Genomic DNA, 17,435 nt, shown 5'->3' on the forward strand with positions numbered 1-17,435 from the left:
TAAGGAAAGAAGGAATGCCATGTTCTCTACCTCAGGTTCTTTGGATGAAAAGCGGGATATGAATGTAATAAATAAGTAAGCGTGCTTCTGAACCACATTGGGTTGTATTCAATGTAGTGCTAAGGTGAATACTTTGTCATTACAAGGATTTCTCCTGGTGCAAGAGAATGTTCTCCCCCTCTCCTCCCCACACTCCCCTAAATTGTTTCTAAGTTTCCCCCCAACCCTCTCAAGCAGATTTGGGGATGGTGCAGGGCACACATGGGGAGAGAAGAGAGGGGGAAATCCCCTTGCACTGGGGCAGAAAGTTAGTTCTGCTTAATATTAAAAAAATTCCTAAGAGTACAAAAATACAACATGAAAACAATAACATATTTATCATAAAAACAAATGTACAACATAAACCCAGGAAAACAGAATTTAAATTAACATTATAATTATGCATTAAATTATTCTTTTTTAAAAAAACACAACAACAATGTAGTCATAGCTCTTGTTACGTTCAGTTCAGGTTACGTCTTTTCAGGTTGCGTCCCACGGCGACCCGGAAGTACCGGAAAGGGTTACTTCCGGGTTTTGCCGCTTGCGCATGTGCAGACATGCAGAATGATGTCACGCGCATACGCAGAAGCAGCGAATTGTGACCCGCGCGTACGCAGACGCGGGTTGCGTTCCTTTCAGGTTGTGAACGGGGCTCCAGAATGGATCCCGTTTGCAACGAGAGGTACCACTGTACTGGTGTATTCAGCGTCTTCCCAGGAGCAGGTTCTCATGCAGTGCAAGGCCCTGCAGTAGCAAAGAGCGGCAGAAAAGTATTCTGCATCTCGCCCTTTGGATTTTAGCCCTCAGTTTGAGGGGTTTGCTTTGTTTTTTGTTTTTAATCTTCAGAGAAACCACTTTAATGAAAACTAAGAAAATGGATTGCATTAGGTTTGATGAAGAGACAGGTTGCCTGTACCTGTTTTAATTATGAAAAAGGTGTGTTGGCCCAGGGACATATTGAGTTTGAAGGGGGAGATAGATGGTGGCTAAGGCTGGCATTAGCGTGCAGTGCTCTTCTGTACCTGCCATGCCTACTATGAAGCATTTTTCAAAGTGTGTGTAGAATGTCAAAGACAAATTTCTACCAGGTGGATACGCTAAGTATGTGTCCCTGTAAGGATGCCCTCCTAATAATCTCTTAAATCTTCTGGTTTGATGTTTTGCTGCAAGGAACCATATTATATTGCTTTCAGCAGCACTGGTGCATTGTACTGGAAGTTTAAGTCACCTCTTCAGAGATATCGCCCTAGTGTTTTGTTTAAGGGGCTTCAGTGACAGTGGAATGATTTCAAAGAGTGAAATGCTAAACTGGCAAAAACAAAAGATGCTTTTCTATTAGTTATTGCTTATATAACTTTGAATTATTTATACACTAAGATGAAAAAAGAATGTTTATTTACATGGTGCAGGATTGCAGTGTATGAGCACAATTTAGCCCTTAATTAGGAAGCTAAACAATAAAAATCAGTCTTGTTTTCGTTATTGAATTGACTCCGTATAAAGAGGACACAAACCAAGTAGAGTTTGGATTTTACATTGGCCTCAAAACTGCCTGCCATGAGGCTGAGATGCAAAACTGTCTGGCAATGTAAGACAGAGGGAATGGGGAAAGCATGGCAATTCGTATCCCTTTATGTCATGTGGTCAACTTATGCCTCTCTTTGTGCTGGGGCTGTATACCCCTGAATCCTGTTTGGGTCAGACACTGGAGGGGTCTTGCCTTTGTGTCTTAGGAACGTTCCAGGGGCATCTGGCCTGCCTGGAAAGAATATGCTGGGACAACCACATGCATTGCAGGGGGTTGGACTAGATGACCCTTGGAGTCCCTTCCAACTCTGAAATTTTATGATTTTAGGATTCTAACTGGCATTGCAAACACATCAGGCAACACTGTGATAGTGGGGCAACTTGTGCTGAAGCTGAAGGCCCATAATATCTGGGGCATCATGTTTTTCTGATCACCTGAAGCTTTCCAGGCTGTTTCACAAACTGTGCTCAGCATTGGCAAACTATGAAGGTTGGCATCCTATCATATCTGGGGTAGTACCAACATTCCTGTGTACAAACATTTAAACTGATTTCTCTGATAGAAGAAATGGCCACCTATAGAAAATATGAACTTGTTACCTTTTGCAAGGTGGAATATAGAATTTGTGTGTGAGAGAATGATGTAGCAATATTGTTCTATTTAGCAGTTCTGTTTAATTGTACAATAAAATTTGAACTAAAATAATACATATATTGCACGTGACTAAGAAACATTTGAATAATGACTCACATTTTACTCAGGTGTTCTTTTTCAAAAGAGAAAGGAAGAAAAAAATAAAACCAACCTGGTTTTTGACAAAAAGTATTTTAGCTGCCTTCAAATCTCAGGCTTTCCCAACACTTGGAATACCTCCTTTTATATATTCAGGGCCATATGAGATTTCTTTTTGTGTTATATATTTGTTTAATAATGCGAATCATAAATGCCTGTGTAATGCAGAATATGGTTTAGTAGCTTTTAATTTTTGACCATTTTTCTTTATTATTTGTTCTGTTTGTCAAAGGCAGCTTTAGTATGAAAAAAACACCTCTATTAAAAACGCAAGATTTACCTTCAAACCTAATAGCTTTTTGAAACTGATTTAGATTTCTGTGTTTTAATGAACCGTTAACTTGAAAAGTATCTGAATAATGGATATTCCCTAAAAGAAAATGTATTTGTTTTGAGGACTGATGTCTTGGTATATTTTAAAGCTGGAAGCAATTTAACGCAATGAAAATTCAGGGAGCCTTCCTTTCTCAACAAGAAAACAATTCTTTATAGAATTTCAAAAAAGATATGCAAAACTACATGTTTGATTTAGCTGTTGCATTTAACTTTCCACCCTTTGCTTAGGTCATGCCTCATGTTGGCTCGTAATGTGTCTATGTCATATGATTTATAAACTGAAAATACAGTACCTAACCCAACCCCAACCCCTTTAAAATTGGACTTATAAAGCAAGGATGGTTTCCAGTATGCTTCCAGTCTTTATTTATCACTTCTCTTAAAAGTATTAGGTATTAATTTATTCTTTAAAAGATAGCCATTACAGGTACCCTGACCTAATTAAAATTTTGTAAGTATTATTATCTGTGCCTGCTCTACAGGAAGTACCTGGTGCTCAGAGGCTCTGTTGACACCAAACAGAGTATTCATCTTCTTAAAAATATTTAAGTAATTGACTCTTCCACATACAAATAAAAACCACAAGTATTTTCCTGCAGCCAGTTTGAAGATTTTAAGGTGAGACAGAAAGCAGGGGGGCAAGTTAGCAGATGGGCAGCCTGAAAGCCTAATCTATGCATGAACATCAAGTTTCTTAGGCTGAGCTGTATAGGACAAGGCAGAACGGTTTGGGCCCCTTTTGTCACCTCACTGCTGCTGAGTTAGTAGCTGCAACACCCCTTTCTGGCCATGCATGATGGTGGCACTGCAGAAGATGAGCAGGTAAGGATCTCTGTCCTCTGACTATCTACCATGGTCATGAGTGCAAAGGATATGCTGCTTGTGTCTATCTGCTAGTCTTCCATTTGAGACCCTCTGACACTGTTTCCTGTCTCACCGTAACAGAATTAAAAATCATCAGGAAGGTTAGCATATGCACAATATTTCTATGTGGTGTGAAAACTGAGACTTTTGTGATGTAGAGCTTGGAAAACTGAAATGTCATTAAATACTTTTCTGCCTGATTTTAGGGTATTTTACAAAGAAAAGTGTGCATTTTCTTTTCCTGTAGGTCATCAACGCTGCTTTAGCTCTTGCGGCCAAACCCAAAAGCCAGGTGGTGAGAAACAACATGGAAATGTATAAAAACACATGGGAGAACCACATACATGTGCTCACTGAAGCTGTGGATGACATTACAAGCATTGATGACTTTCTTGCTGTATCAGGTGTGCTGCTTTTGATTTCATCTTTTCCCACTGAGATACCTTTCCCTCTCCCTCTTCTTTTTTAATGATTATCTGAGAAACGACACAATCCCTTAGGAAGCTGCATTATATCATCCAGCCTCCAGTATCTAGCCAGGTGTGAAATTAGTGTGAGGGAAAGTGAATATGAAGACAGAGGAATGCAATTGCTGCCAGTCCCTGTAGGAGTTTGCAAAAGACAGCAGAGGCTCGTTGCTCCCTTCACCTCATCCTCGGCTACAGCAAAAACACTGTACAGCTTGAAGCATGCAACCCACCAGTGGGATAGCCTTCAATGAAAATTAGTAGCATTTCTAGGCAGGCTTTGAAAGGTTCACATTTTACTCCTACTAAGATAAAAAGCTAATTAGTGGACCCAACTCACACTTGGGTTTTCAGGGGAAAGTAATTATAATTGTATGTGATTGAAAAGATGTTCTGAAATGCTTACTTGGCCATAAGGCACATCTAGCAGCAAAGGGGTGTAGCATGTTTCACAAACGTCAATAGAAACTGCTGAAATAATATCTAAGAACAGCAAGGTTGAGAAGAAACCATTAATATTCAGGACAAATTCAGGGAGTCAAGACACTCCAGCCAATTTGGGAATTAATGGCTGGGTTCACCCATGGCTTCCCATGTCAATTACACACTTCATGGTGCTCAGGAGCACCAAACTCCTGGGTTTATGCGCTGTGAATCGAATCTTCAATGTGAACTTGGGCTTTGACACATAAATGCCCACATGAGATCCCATTTGTGGGATCTTTCACAGTCATAAAAAGAATAGTGTCGTGTTTAAGGAGGGGTTGTGTGTCATGGTTGGGAAAGCAAGCAGATACTAGTTGGTAGAAATATTTCAGTTCTCACTGTAGCCTTTTTAGAACCATTGTCATTTCTGACATCAGATTCAAAAATGGCTTTGAATTTTGGACCTCTTTTTTCCCTTGTGGATTCGTTGTTTGTCCTTCACACAGATTTGTCTTTGAAAAATGCTGTTTGTGAGCTGGCTTCTAATTACCAGGTGTGGTAGGCTTGTGTAGCTGTCAGATGTTGGTGTGTTTTTTGGCGGAAGCTCTGTGCATGAAGTCTGGTATATGCTCTGGAGAGGATTGCTATATTTGAATGCCAGAAAGATTTTCCCTTGTCCTACGTCAGTGACTAGTAACCCTGGGAATGTCCCCCATTCCTCTGAAGTGTGTACCATGATTTGGCTCTTTAGCTATTTCTGTGCTTTTGACCATATTCCTTATCACTATTTTATTCTATCTATATCTATCTATCTATCTATCTATCTATCTATCTATCTATCTATCTATCATCTATCTATCTATCTATCTATCTATCTATCTATCTATCTATCTAATGGGCTAATATGATTGTTTTGAGTATCTTGCTTACTCTGTCTAGCATCTTAAACTTTATCAGAGCTTAACCTTTCTGATAAAGGGGTGGCATTCTGTTTTAACTGTGTTGACTTTGGGAAGCCAGTTTTTCAACAAGTCTTCCCAATTAAACCCAATCAAATACTGTGGTTTTTTTAACTCTTTCACTGCTTGAATATCCTTCACCATCCCCACCATCAGTCACAGACAGATTTGAAAGAGGTTGAAAATTTAAAAAGAAAAGAAATCTAAGACCAGTATGGTGCAGAGAGGCCTGCCATTTGTGCCATACTTTGCTGCAAAAAAAAAAAAAAAAAAGATACAGGGAACTGCTCTTGGGTTTGAAATCATTCTAGTATAGCTGTCTAACGCTCCTTTTCACACCAGCTTAGAGTATTCACCATTGTTTGTAATGTTATGAACTGTGAGGGGAGACACTACTCCCTTCTAAACTCAATAAATGAGTGAATGCTAGAATTTAGCTAATATCTGGGATAGGAAGTGGGGAAATAAAAGCTGCATGACTGTGCCAGACAACGAATGCTTGGGTTAGCTTATGCAAATCAGCCTGGCTGCGGTAGCTAACTGCAGAGACATTGAAGATAGAGGTAAAGGACCCCTGGATGATTAAGTCCTGTCAAAGGCGACTATGAGGTGCAGCGCTCATCTCGCTTCAGGTGAAGGAGCCAGTGTTTGTCCACAGACAGCTTTCCATGTCATGCGGCCAGCATGACGAAATCACTTCTGGTGCAGTGGAGACATTGAGTGACAATGGGGAAACATTAAGAGCCTTTGGCAGTGCAAAAGAACTGTCCACCCGCCCACCCCCCTCACATTTTGGATTAGAGGTATACTGGTGTCAGAAGGGAAATAGACAGCTAAGTGATGGGCTGTAATGGAGTACAGATAATGGAGTACATGACTAACAACCATGAGAGAAACAGAAGGAGTTTTGTGGGATGTAGTTCCTCAATTCCAGATCCTTCTGAAGATCTTGCTTATATATTTATACTGAGCACCCTTTTGCAGATGTGAAAGCTTTAAATACAAGCTAGGATGCTCTGGATTCTGTAAAGGGTATTGGATTCTACACTCTGTATGCTGATGCTGTGTGCGTGGCATTTCGGATTGCTAACATTTCTGCCGGTCATATGAGGCACCTGCAAGACTGGGGAAAAGAAGTAATTGCCACTTCATCCCCTTTAGTCTCTTCAGATACCTCTTGGGTCCCTATTAGTTTTCAAAGGCTATGCGCAACACCACCTCTTGTATATTGAACTGGCATTAGATTTGTAGAGATAAATGGGTCATAAAGGCACCTTTGTGTCTCCTATTCCTTGAATATTATTTACCAGCAGCGAAAAAAGAGGCCTTTATATGGAGTCTGGCTTTATGGTTTTATCTATAGTTATCTAGCATTCAGTTGCAACTGGATGAACAATAAATAAATGAATAATTAAAAGTTTACCAGCAATGGTGTGTGTGTGTGTGTGTGTGTGTGTGTGTGTGTGTGTGCAGCCTGCACACCCACTTATGCTATGGTATATTTTGAAGAGCTTCCTAAATTGAACAAATATACTGTGCCAAATTCACATTTTTTAAGAGAGATATGCATATTAGTCTTGGAAAATGTATTCTAAAATAGTGTTCACTAAAAATGTATTCAGTGTAAATTCACATTCAGTGGTGGTTTTCTGCAGTCTTTCTTCAGCAATTAAGGAGGGGATGCGAACTGGTTCTCTCATTCATCTTGTATTGAGTCTGATTCTGCTTTATCTTCACAAAGAATGGCTCAACCTTTTAATGGTATTTCTGCGGAAAGCCCTCTCATTTTAGTGAGCAGCTGTGATGTTTCGTTAACTGTTAGTTAATCACGTGTGTGCTCGCCCTGCTCTGAGCTAATTGTGATGAAATGCAACTACAAATTATCCAAATTGTCTTAAGGCACCCAGTAACTTGACTATGTGAAGCAACAAATGAGAAACGGCAACCATTCCGTTCTGGGTAACACAAATATATGGGGTCCAGGAAGAGCACGAAGATATGCTGGTTTGGCTAAAAATTCCATACCATTTGACACACCATGTGACTTGCTTCTTCCTGCTGGACAACAGGAGGGAGCTCCATTTTCAGTATACTCTAAGGAACCCCCTGCTAATAGTGAACTCAAGTGGCAGAGTCAAACTAGATCAACTGAGAAACAAGGGGGATGAACAGGAGAGATCTGCCCTTTGCAGAAGTACAAGAAAATATTTCAAAAATGAAATCTAAGGGCTCATCCCCCGCCTCCCAATGAAATAATTCATTGAGGACCGAGAATACTCAGTAGCCACTAAATGTTGAGTGTTAGTAGTGAGGAACAGAGGCATACTCGGGTTCCCTTGTATCCTTTGCAAGGATCTGTATTGGTGCCTCCAAAGCCATGGAAGTCAGCAACCAAACTGGCAGGCGAGATAGGGCTCCTGTCCTAGAAGCATGTCTCACTGGCGCTGCTAGTTGGAGGAGGAAGGTTTAATTTTTCCAGGTGTTGCAAGCAGTGCCAGAGAGCCCAGTCGAACCTTGGTCTGTCCATCCTCATTAGGGGCAAAGAGCAACCCGCCTTCCCCCACCTCCCTTCACGGTTCTTTCACCCCTTCACTTCAGCAGGGCAAGTTGCCAGAGCGGTGCAGTGCTAGTGCCTGCCAGTGCCACCTCCCAAGTTCCTTCTTCCTCCTCCTCCTCTCACGCTGCTGCTGCAATGCGGGTAGTTTAGCTGCCTCATCGTTACAGGGCATATACACAGAGAGAGGGTGGGTAGGTGGGAATGTGTCAGTGGCTGCTCTTACTTCAAAGATGGCTGCACTGAAGACAAGCACTGCCTCCTCCTGCTGCTGCCTAGGGTGGGGAGCTGACAGGAGCAATGATCTATAGGGAAACCCTGGCCTCTGGCTAGGTTGGGGGCACTCAAACATGAAGGAGAGAGGGGGGTGGATTCACACACCCCTTTTGCCCGCACATGCATTGACAAGCGGCACAATTTTCACATGCACCCTGAGTCTGCCTGCACCCAGCTCCCTGGTGAGGAATAGAAAATGGGGGGTTGGAATGGAAGAGAACATGGCTGTCTAGCTGCAACAGGAACGATCCTATTAGGAAGTGAGTACACACTGAAACATTTTGTTTCAGGCTCCACCTTCTAAAGCTTACAGTATGTGGCCATCCATAAATTGTTGTATTCTAAATCCCATCAGGCTTGCTGACTGGAGTTGATGGGAGCCTGGACACAACACAGGGAGGGCAACAGGTTCCCAACACTTGTTTTAGGTTATTTCCCTGCACTTGACCCCTGAAGAGAAGAGAAATAAACATCAGTGCACCTTGGTAGTGCTAATGTTGAACTGTTACTGTATACAACATTCTTTTCCCACTCAACACTATATTTGCATGATGTCCAAATACTATTGCACATCCATCCCAGTTAATGAAGCATCCTATTTTTGGTTTGCCTTTCATTTAAGAATTGGAGAGCATGGTTTGTGCTGAAATTATGAATAATTGCGTCACCAGAGACCTTTAACTGTTCCAGCTGAGTGTACTTATCCATTTTCTTCAAGACTCTTCTTGTCCAGAATCTCTCTACAAAAATTGGATATAACCAGCGGCAATATTCACATTTTTTTATCCTGGAAAAGGCTCCAGGTATCAATACAAAATAAGAACCTTAGAGCAAGTTTCAGTTTGGTTCTAAACAAGCCCCTATGGGAGCAAATTTTGAAAAGGCCTATTTTTCCAGTAGTTTAAGACAGTTTGGAGTTCTGTGCAGCTCCTGATCTCCATCTTGCCCACTCCTAATGTTTTTACAAAAGTTTAAGCCTTCTGCTGAAAGTAAATAAGTACTTTGTGTTCCTCTAAAATACCCACTTTGTGTTCCTTTAAAACATCTGTTTTTGCTTGTCAGATAGAGAGCTGTTTTGCACATATTGTGCAAAATATGCTTTTCGTATGTTCAAAATGTCATCCCTTCAAGCCATATTTTGGCAATGGAACATACTTAAGGGCCTTTAATGACTAGTGGAGACTAGCTGCTTGCATTTGTGATATACCATCTCTGCTTGGGTAGGGGCTGAAGGAAACAATTGTGCATTTTAAGTTTCTAGGTTTTGTTCTTGGCTAGCTTCCAAGCATGAGATTTGTGATTCCTTAAATTGTTTGTTATTACTTTGGGGAGCTGATTGAGTTCTGAAGACAAGCCCTGTCTGTCTGGTTGTCGGTATGGTCCCCTCTGTTGAACATGTATATTTGTAAAAAACAGATACTACAAAAAATGTGAGTCTTTGCCTTACAAGGGAACTGGCTCTATAAAAAGCTGCCCTTGAAATATCCTATCACTTGAGGAAATGCAAAATGAAAAACAATATGAACAGTTTAAAAGTCTTCTATGACAAGTAATAAATAGTCCGGCTCTGATGATTTGAAAGAAACATGCTGTGGGTGAGGACATAAGAATATAAAATGGCCCCTTACGCTAATAGTGACATTTATGCCCAGAGAGGGAATCAAGTGTTTCATTGTTATCTAGCACATTTGTACATTTCCTCTGTAAACAACCGTCAGGAAATTGAACTAGGTGAACCATTTGTCTGACTCTGTAATGTTGCTTTTACACTGTGATTCAGCCTATAATTAAAATTAAACCCAATTTATGCTATGTAGTGTTTATCCACTAGGGCTGACATTGATGATTTTCCTGCAGAGGTTCATTCTCTAACAGGACTTAGAAAAATGCTTGATCTTCCTTTTGTTTTGTTTATTGTACCACATTTTTTAATGTAGTAAAATCATCATAATTAACAGATGGGAGCAAGGCCTAAGCATCTTTCATGGGTGGTAGTTGTACAGATTTGTAAAACAGGTCCCCTCCTCCATAGTATATGCACACCTCCACAGTATATGCACACTTTCCCTTAACATACATGTTTTGTACACATTTTTGATTAAAGAAGTATATTTCAAAATTTGGAGGGCAGTGAATTTCTAAGATAGCTGCTGTTTGCTTTTTGATTCAGTTAGTGCAAATTTCAGAGGTTTGCATTAAAATGCTAAGCAATCCAAATTTCTTCCACATCCCTATTTGCTGTTGTTTTAACCTGTGCTTCCCCTTGGTCACATTTGCTGGTCCACTAATAATATTTTTCATGGAGTTTGAAAGATGTGTGAGCACCTTCCATGGATAAAACTCTTGAGAGCTTTGCATTGTTGTAACATTTGGTCATGATTTCTTGGTGCAAGCAGCTTCAGGTTTAATCTAGCAACTGCTTCCCCTGTCATTTCCACCACTTGAACTACCTCAAGATCCTTTCTCCTTCACTTCCCTCCATTGACTACTACTGTTTTCTTTTTGCTGCTTCCCGCCAGCATTCTGGGCAAATGCACTTTGTTAGAGTCACTGCAAGTAGGAATGCCTTTACAAACAATTCTTCCTAATATTCTAGTTAATTATTAGGCCTTTTTTTACTTTCAAAGTCAGCAGCAATAGGACTCAATGGAGTGGCACCACCAGCACCACATCCAAAGCCCCAGTGGTCATACTGGACAGGTCAGAAGATGAGATGCAGGATATGCCTTTTGCTGTGCCAGCTCCTAGACTGGGGTAAAGAAGAGGCCTGGCATGGGCACTTGGCTGTCATGTGTTGGCAGCAGATTTCACATAGGATCCAGACGACAGCTTTGTCCTGCTCTCTCCTCACCCTGTTTTGTGAGTTTCTGCTGGCAGTAGCTTCCTCCTTGTGAGAGGGCATATTGGGGCTCTCCTTGCTGGCAAGTCTTCCCAGCCAGTAGTGGAGTTCCCAATTGGCAAAGACTTGCTGAGCTGAGCCATTCAAACCAAACTCCTTCCAGCATGGTGTATAGGGATGAGCTTGTGGGTGGACTGTTGTGCTACTTCCTGAAATGCCATAGATAGATAGATGATAGATAGATAGATAGATAGATAGATGATAGAGATGCATGACACATGCAACTAAACACAATAATTTGAGATCATACAATCTCTTTTTGCAAATCACTCAAATTGGATATTATCCTATATCTGGATATTCAGTATCTGGGAATATTGAATACACATGTCTGTAGAAGAACCCCTCCTGCACAACAATAAGTGTGGAGGGCTCTCTACAGTGTCCATGGATATGGAATGACAGGCTAGGGCCTTGGAGTTAAATGGCTGATAAGAACATTTTTAAAATATTATTATTATTATTATTATTATTATTATTATTATTATTATTATTAAATTCATATACCACTCTATACCTGCAGGTTTCAGGGCGGTTCAGAGGATAAAATTGTGGAATATTAATTCCTTTAAAAATGAGGTTCATTAGGTACAACAACTAGGAACTGAACTCATTTTTTTAAATAGGTCTAAACAAAATGATGAACATGATTTCTAAATGAGTCATGGGTTTGTAAACTTTCCCCAATGCACAATATTTTATACTTGTTTTATTCATTTGTTACATTTGTTTGACAAGCAAATGTAATTAACAAAGGCTGCAGTCCTACTCCTCCCCCTTTCCCGAGAAGGAAGGCAGAGAGGGAGGGCCACTGGTAGGTGGCTGGGGCTGCCCACTTGTCAGTCACATAATATCATATGGCATCAGGTAACTTAAACTTCAAGGAAGAACTGTGAAAGTTTTCAGCATGAAGCTGAAGGTGGGAAAGAAAAAAAAGCCCTAAAAATTAAAGAAATATATTTTGAAAATCTCCCACTCAGAGTAAAGTCATTGTATGTTCTGAATGTGGCTGAGAGGGACAAAAAAAGAAAAAGAAAAAGAAATGTCAAAAACTGTTTTGCATTAGTAGTTACATATTCACCTCAGCTGCTTTTAGCTATTATAAGTATAGAAATCTCACATTTATATTCCTGTCAAGTAAAAAAAAGGGGGGGTGCCTACAGGTGAGTGCTAATGTAACATCTTCCACTTAGGTAGCACACAAAAGCTTGTTAAAATCGCAGCTCAGCAGGCTCTGTTTGAAGCAAAACAAGTCTTTAAAATTGCTGCTGTTGGGTATGAGGTTGACAAGACCCATGGCTGTTTCTGCAGATTTTTTTAAAACTAAAAATGCACACCCCCTGGAAACCTTTTTATCTAGACACATCTAGCCCTCTATTTTACTAGTAAAAATACATCTTTCAAGTACAGTCAGAAATATTCCAGGACCTTTTGATGGATACTGCAGGAATTCTCTGATTCCAGTCTCTTGCTGGAATCACCTATGTTGACTCAACTATGTTGAATCTGTCTGTTTGATCTTATCACTGAAGCTGACACTCTGAGAGGGTGTGGAACCAATGTGTAAAACAGTAATAAAAAATAATACACATGCATCAAATGGAAATTTACTCTAACCGAGTTATCCCTGGTTGTTAAAAGCTAGACCAAAACAAGAAGGGCTTACTGAAAATCTGGAAAATGCCCAAGCCTGGAGATTGGCAAGTTTCCCATGGAAAGATTTTCCACAATTTTGGTGGTCATCTTCCTTTAAAAACAGCAACAGCAGCAGCAGCAGCAGCACCCTGTCTCCTTGGATTGTTCTGTTACAAGTGAGGTACACTGCTGGGATTCTTGAAATAGGAGCAAATCTGCCTTTTGCTGGTTTTTTAAACATACAATAAAATAAAGCTTATGAAAAACTATCAGCTTGCCTAAGCCACCTGCCATCCTGAAAAAAATATTAGTGTTTATTCCAATCTCCTTGAAAATCTCTGAAAAATAAATGCACACATACGCATATACAAATGGTACCACAAAAGGGTGACATTTTGCATCTCAGCATAACATCAGGCAGCGGAGAGGCATTGTACAACTTTGAATATTCCCCATGGGGAAACAAAGAAAAACAGCAGGTCATGCTTAGGGATACATTATGCTCAAGCTAGTTGAAGGGTTCTCCCTGACCTTTGGAGGATTGCTGCTTAATTCTCCACCTCATACAATCCAGGAAACAAAATAAATCAGGATCTAAAGAATTGTAGATCTCATTGCACATCCCAAAGGAAACTCTAGACTTAATGTTTCCTGAAGGGAAACTGCTGATGTCACATTGCAGATGTTGTTTAGTCGTTACTCGTGTCTGACTCTTCGTGACCCCATGGACCAGAGCACACCAGGCACTCCTGTCTTCCACTGCTTCCCGCAGTTTAGTCAAACTCATGCTGATAGCTTCGAGAACACTGTCCAACCATCTCGTCCTCTGTTGGCCCCTTCTCCTTGTGCCCTCCATCTTTCCCAACATCAGGGTCTTTTCCAGGGAGTCTTCTCTTCTCATGAGATGGCCAAAGTATTGGAGTCTCAGCTTCAGGATCTGTCCTTCCAGTGAGCACTCAGGGCTGATTTCCTTAAGAATGGGTAGGTTGGATCTTCTTGCAGTTCATGGGACTCTCAAGAGTCTCCTCCAGCACCATAATTAAAAAGCATCAATTCTTCGGTGATCAGCCTTCTTTATGGTCCAGCTCTCACTTCCATGCATCACTACTGGGAAAACCATAGCTTTAACTATACGGACCTTTGTTGGCAAGGTGATGTCTCTGCTTTTTAAGATGCTGTCTAGGTTTGTCATTGCTTTTCTCCCAAGAAGCAGGCGTCTTTTAATTTCGTGGCTGCTGTCACCATCTGCAGTGATCATGGAGCCCAAGAAAGTAAAATCTCTCACTGCCTCCATTTCTTCCCCTTCTGTTTGCCAGAGCACTTTGTGAATGTTCAAAGGAAAAACCCAGCAATCCCATTTATCTCATGCAACATGGGTCACATCCACACCCTACATTTAAAGCACTCTTATGCCACTTGGAAGCCATAACTGAGACAGAATCCTGGGACTTGCAGTTTGTTAGGAGTGCTGAGTGTTTTTAGAAGCATGCTTGATAGACTAGAGTTCCAAAGATTCTTTGGTGGAAGCAGTGACTGTTAAAATGGTATAATCATGTTTTTATATGTACAGTATGGTGTATGTAACCTTAGGGTTGCTTTTTGGATTTCAAGCATAGATGAAATCCTGTGGAGAGCACTCAGTTTGGAGCAAGACTTGGGAGATATTCTGATCTCTCAGGTAGGCAGGTTCTAAAGAGTTTAGGGCAAAATGCAGATGCTGAACCATTGATTTATTCTCACCCAGCCCTGTCTGTTGGTAGGAGGATGTATTCTACATCAGCTTAAATGTTAAAGACAGGAAACTTCCTCCCCCGCTCCCCAAGTAAATGATGTATATAGCACAGAAGATTATGTGTGCACCATGCCATAATATGTTATCTCACGAATAGATCTGCTTTTTTAAAAAATGTTTCCTGTTTCTTGTGATTTAATGGTGTAGATCTAATGATGAAATATTGTGTGGGCAGTTTTGAACCCACTCTATAACATGCAGGTTTCAATATTGCAATATCTCGCTATTTGCCAATATTGCCAAAACTCCAACCCTTAACAGGAGTTATTCGGGAAATAATGATATGTGTCTGAACAACAAAATTTATTTTGCTTGCGTGTTGTAGAAGAAATACTATGACTGTAGAGAATGTCCCAACTGCAGAGAACGGGAATGGTTGTGTTTTGTGTTTTTTTTACATGAATGTTGCTATGAATCAGATAGTGCTGTGAAGAGGGAGAACAAATGATTCAGCGTTCACCTTGATTTTACTGCCAACAGGGAAATGGCTGATGGTTCAGATTGACAGGCCAGTTTCAGGAAAATTATGTGTGCTTGCCCATTTATATCAAAGTGAAATGATTTCCCAATGCAGGCAGAGTAAAAGGCTGAAATGTAGGCCATCTTACTAATCCTCTTTTGGGGAGTGCAGTAGTGTGTACCTTATAATTAAGGTGCACAGTAGACGGGTTTTTCAATCACTGTGGAAGTCAGTGGGCACAGGAGCTGAGACACGGCAGTCGTAGGAGATGAGAAGGAACCAATGCAGCTTGTCTGATCAAAAACTTTTTAAGATATAAGGACATATTGAGAGAGTGGCGAACGGAAAGAGACAAACAATTACCAGACTGCATTTTGGAGGGAACTTGGAAGGCATTTGCTGTGGATATAAAAGGATACATTGCACAGATGGTAAAGAGCTATTCTGCAGGTTCATTTGCACCCAGTGGGGGAAATGTAGGAGTTAAGGCGTAGATCTAATGATGAAGCAAATGAATCAGATTCTCTTCTGACATAAATTGATGAAGCTTCAACGGAACTGTCAAAAATAAACCTGCAGTGCATTTGACCTAATAACTTAAAAGGAGCACTGTAGGTGGAACGTTCAAATGCCATCAAGATATTGGGATCACAGCATCAGAAGTGAGGAGGGATTCTTTTAAGTAGAGAGTCTGAAAAATATATAATAAATATACAGAAAGTTTCAAAATACTTAACAGGGTACCGATATGGTGCTAAAGAATAGGCAAATGGGTAACATTCAGCTCCTTTTCTTTAAACTCTTCTCCTGCTTCTTTCTGAAGTTCTCTTTCTTTTCACTGTTAATTAAAACTACTAAACTTTCTCATTCTTTCCAACAAAAATGTGTGTTCAGGTGGACCTTTTCTCTCTCTCTCTCTCTCTCTCTCTCTCACCTCCCCAAGCAATGCAGATCTGAGCTGAAAGCAATGCCAGACCATTTCAAGCATGCAGATGGAATATGTCCATTGTGCCATTTATTAGGAAGAGATGACAAACTCTTTCCTATATATTTAAGCTCAACACTACAGCTAGGGGTTGAAATTAAGAAGCATTCCTTCCTTGCTACTAATGAAATTAAGGATTTGGATCTGTGACACTCAGTGAGTAGCTCAAGAGCAGGTAGGTAGGCTGGTGCATTTTTTCCAGTGTGAAGGGTCGTCTTTTGGTAGTAAATAATATGTGCTTATCACTTTTGAATAGCATTTATTTTGCCCTGAGTACAAGGGTTTGGAGCACAATGGGTCCATTTACTTTCAGCCAAGTTTGTTGTGCCTTCCTAGCCACATTCTGACCAATTTGAGAGATGAAAGCGATAGAAATGTGTCTAGCAGTATTTCCCTTCTTCTATATATGTCAGGGCTAATCCAGTTATGTGAAGAAAATCCTAAAATTATATCTTGGAGACAGTTTTTGTCGCGCATTCGCAAAAATTCATTCACAAAAAGCATTTTTAAAATTACTTTACTATATGAAGTCACCACAATTCATTCATTCATTCATTCATTCATTCATTCATTCGTTTGTTTGTCTGTTTGTTTGTTTGTCTGTCTGTCTGTCTGTTTGTTTGTTTTTCTATCACTTGCTAGGGTTTTTATTCACATCTCTTGGCTCAACCCATATTCTAAAAGTTTTTGACGGCGTGACAAATTGTTTCAAGATACAGGAAGGGTGGTGAACATAGAATGTCAGCTTCCTGTTAATCATGGTTAGCAAATCAGGAGTTAGCCTTGGGAATATTTATTTAAAAGATTCCTATACCACCCCTCACCAAAAATGTCCACAAGGAAGTTTATAAAAATTAGGTAATGTAAAACATTATTCATTATAAACAGAAATATTACAATAATGAACATAAATTACGTGATTAACAGCATCATAAAAATGGCAGCCTATCAGCCTCTTAAAAGGAGAGTTTTTACCTGGCATCTGAAAGAATATAAGGTTAGGGCAAGATACACTTCAGCAGTGTGTGTGTGTGTGTGTGTGTGTGTGTGTCATTCCATAGATGTGGAGCCGCCACCAAAAAGGCCCTTTCACCCTCCAGCCCCTCTCCTATCTATAACATATCCATCCCACTTCACTCTCTTTCCTCAGATCTCAGAGATATGTGTTTAATGTACATACATTCCCATGTTGTTTCCTTTCATCACTCTTAGCTGGCAGTTTGTGAGCCACTCAGTGCAGCATACCTCCAAGGAAGGAGAATCACCCACCTTCTGAGGGAGTCTGTCAAACAGCTTTTAATATCAGAAAGTTCTTTCTGATATTTAGTCGGAGTCTCTTGTATTGCAACTTGAAGCCATTGGTTTGTGTCCTACCCTCTGGAGCAGGAAATACAAGCTTGCTCCAACTTCCATGTGACAG

The 17,435-nt window shown here is 40.4% G+C and overlaps 1 protein-coding gene across 9 annotated transcripts in view; it reads left to right on the top strand.

Moving 5' to 3' along the window:
• Positions 1-17,435, top strand: part of CTNNA3 (catenin alpha 3) — a 591,589-nt gene that overhangs the window by 411,276 nt on the left and 162,878 nt on the right. For 8 of the 9 annotated variants that reach the window (XR_014219667.1, XR_014219668.1, XM_082222364.1 and 5 more), the window contains one exon: positions 3,810-3,966. The exons of the other annotated variant lie outside the window; for it this stretch is intronic. Coding sequence is in view for 6 of the 8 variants with exons in the window: in XM_082222364.1 (XP_082078490.1) it covers positions 3,810-3,966 (157 nt within the window). In the remaining 2 variants the exon portion in view is untranslated. The remainder of the gene's footprint in view (positions 1-3,809; positions 3,967-17,435) is intronic. 9 annotated transcript variants of the gene reach the window in all.

Source organism: Podarcis vaucheri (assembly GCF_965113315.1).
Source record: "Podarcis vaucheri genome assembly, chromosome: 5".
Classification (NCBI taxonomy): Eukaryota; Metazoa; Chordata; class Lepidosauria; order Squamata; family Lacertidae; genus Podarcis; species Podarcis vaucheri.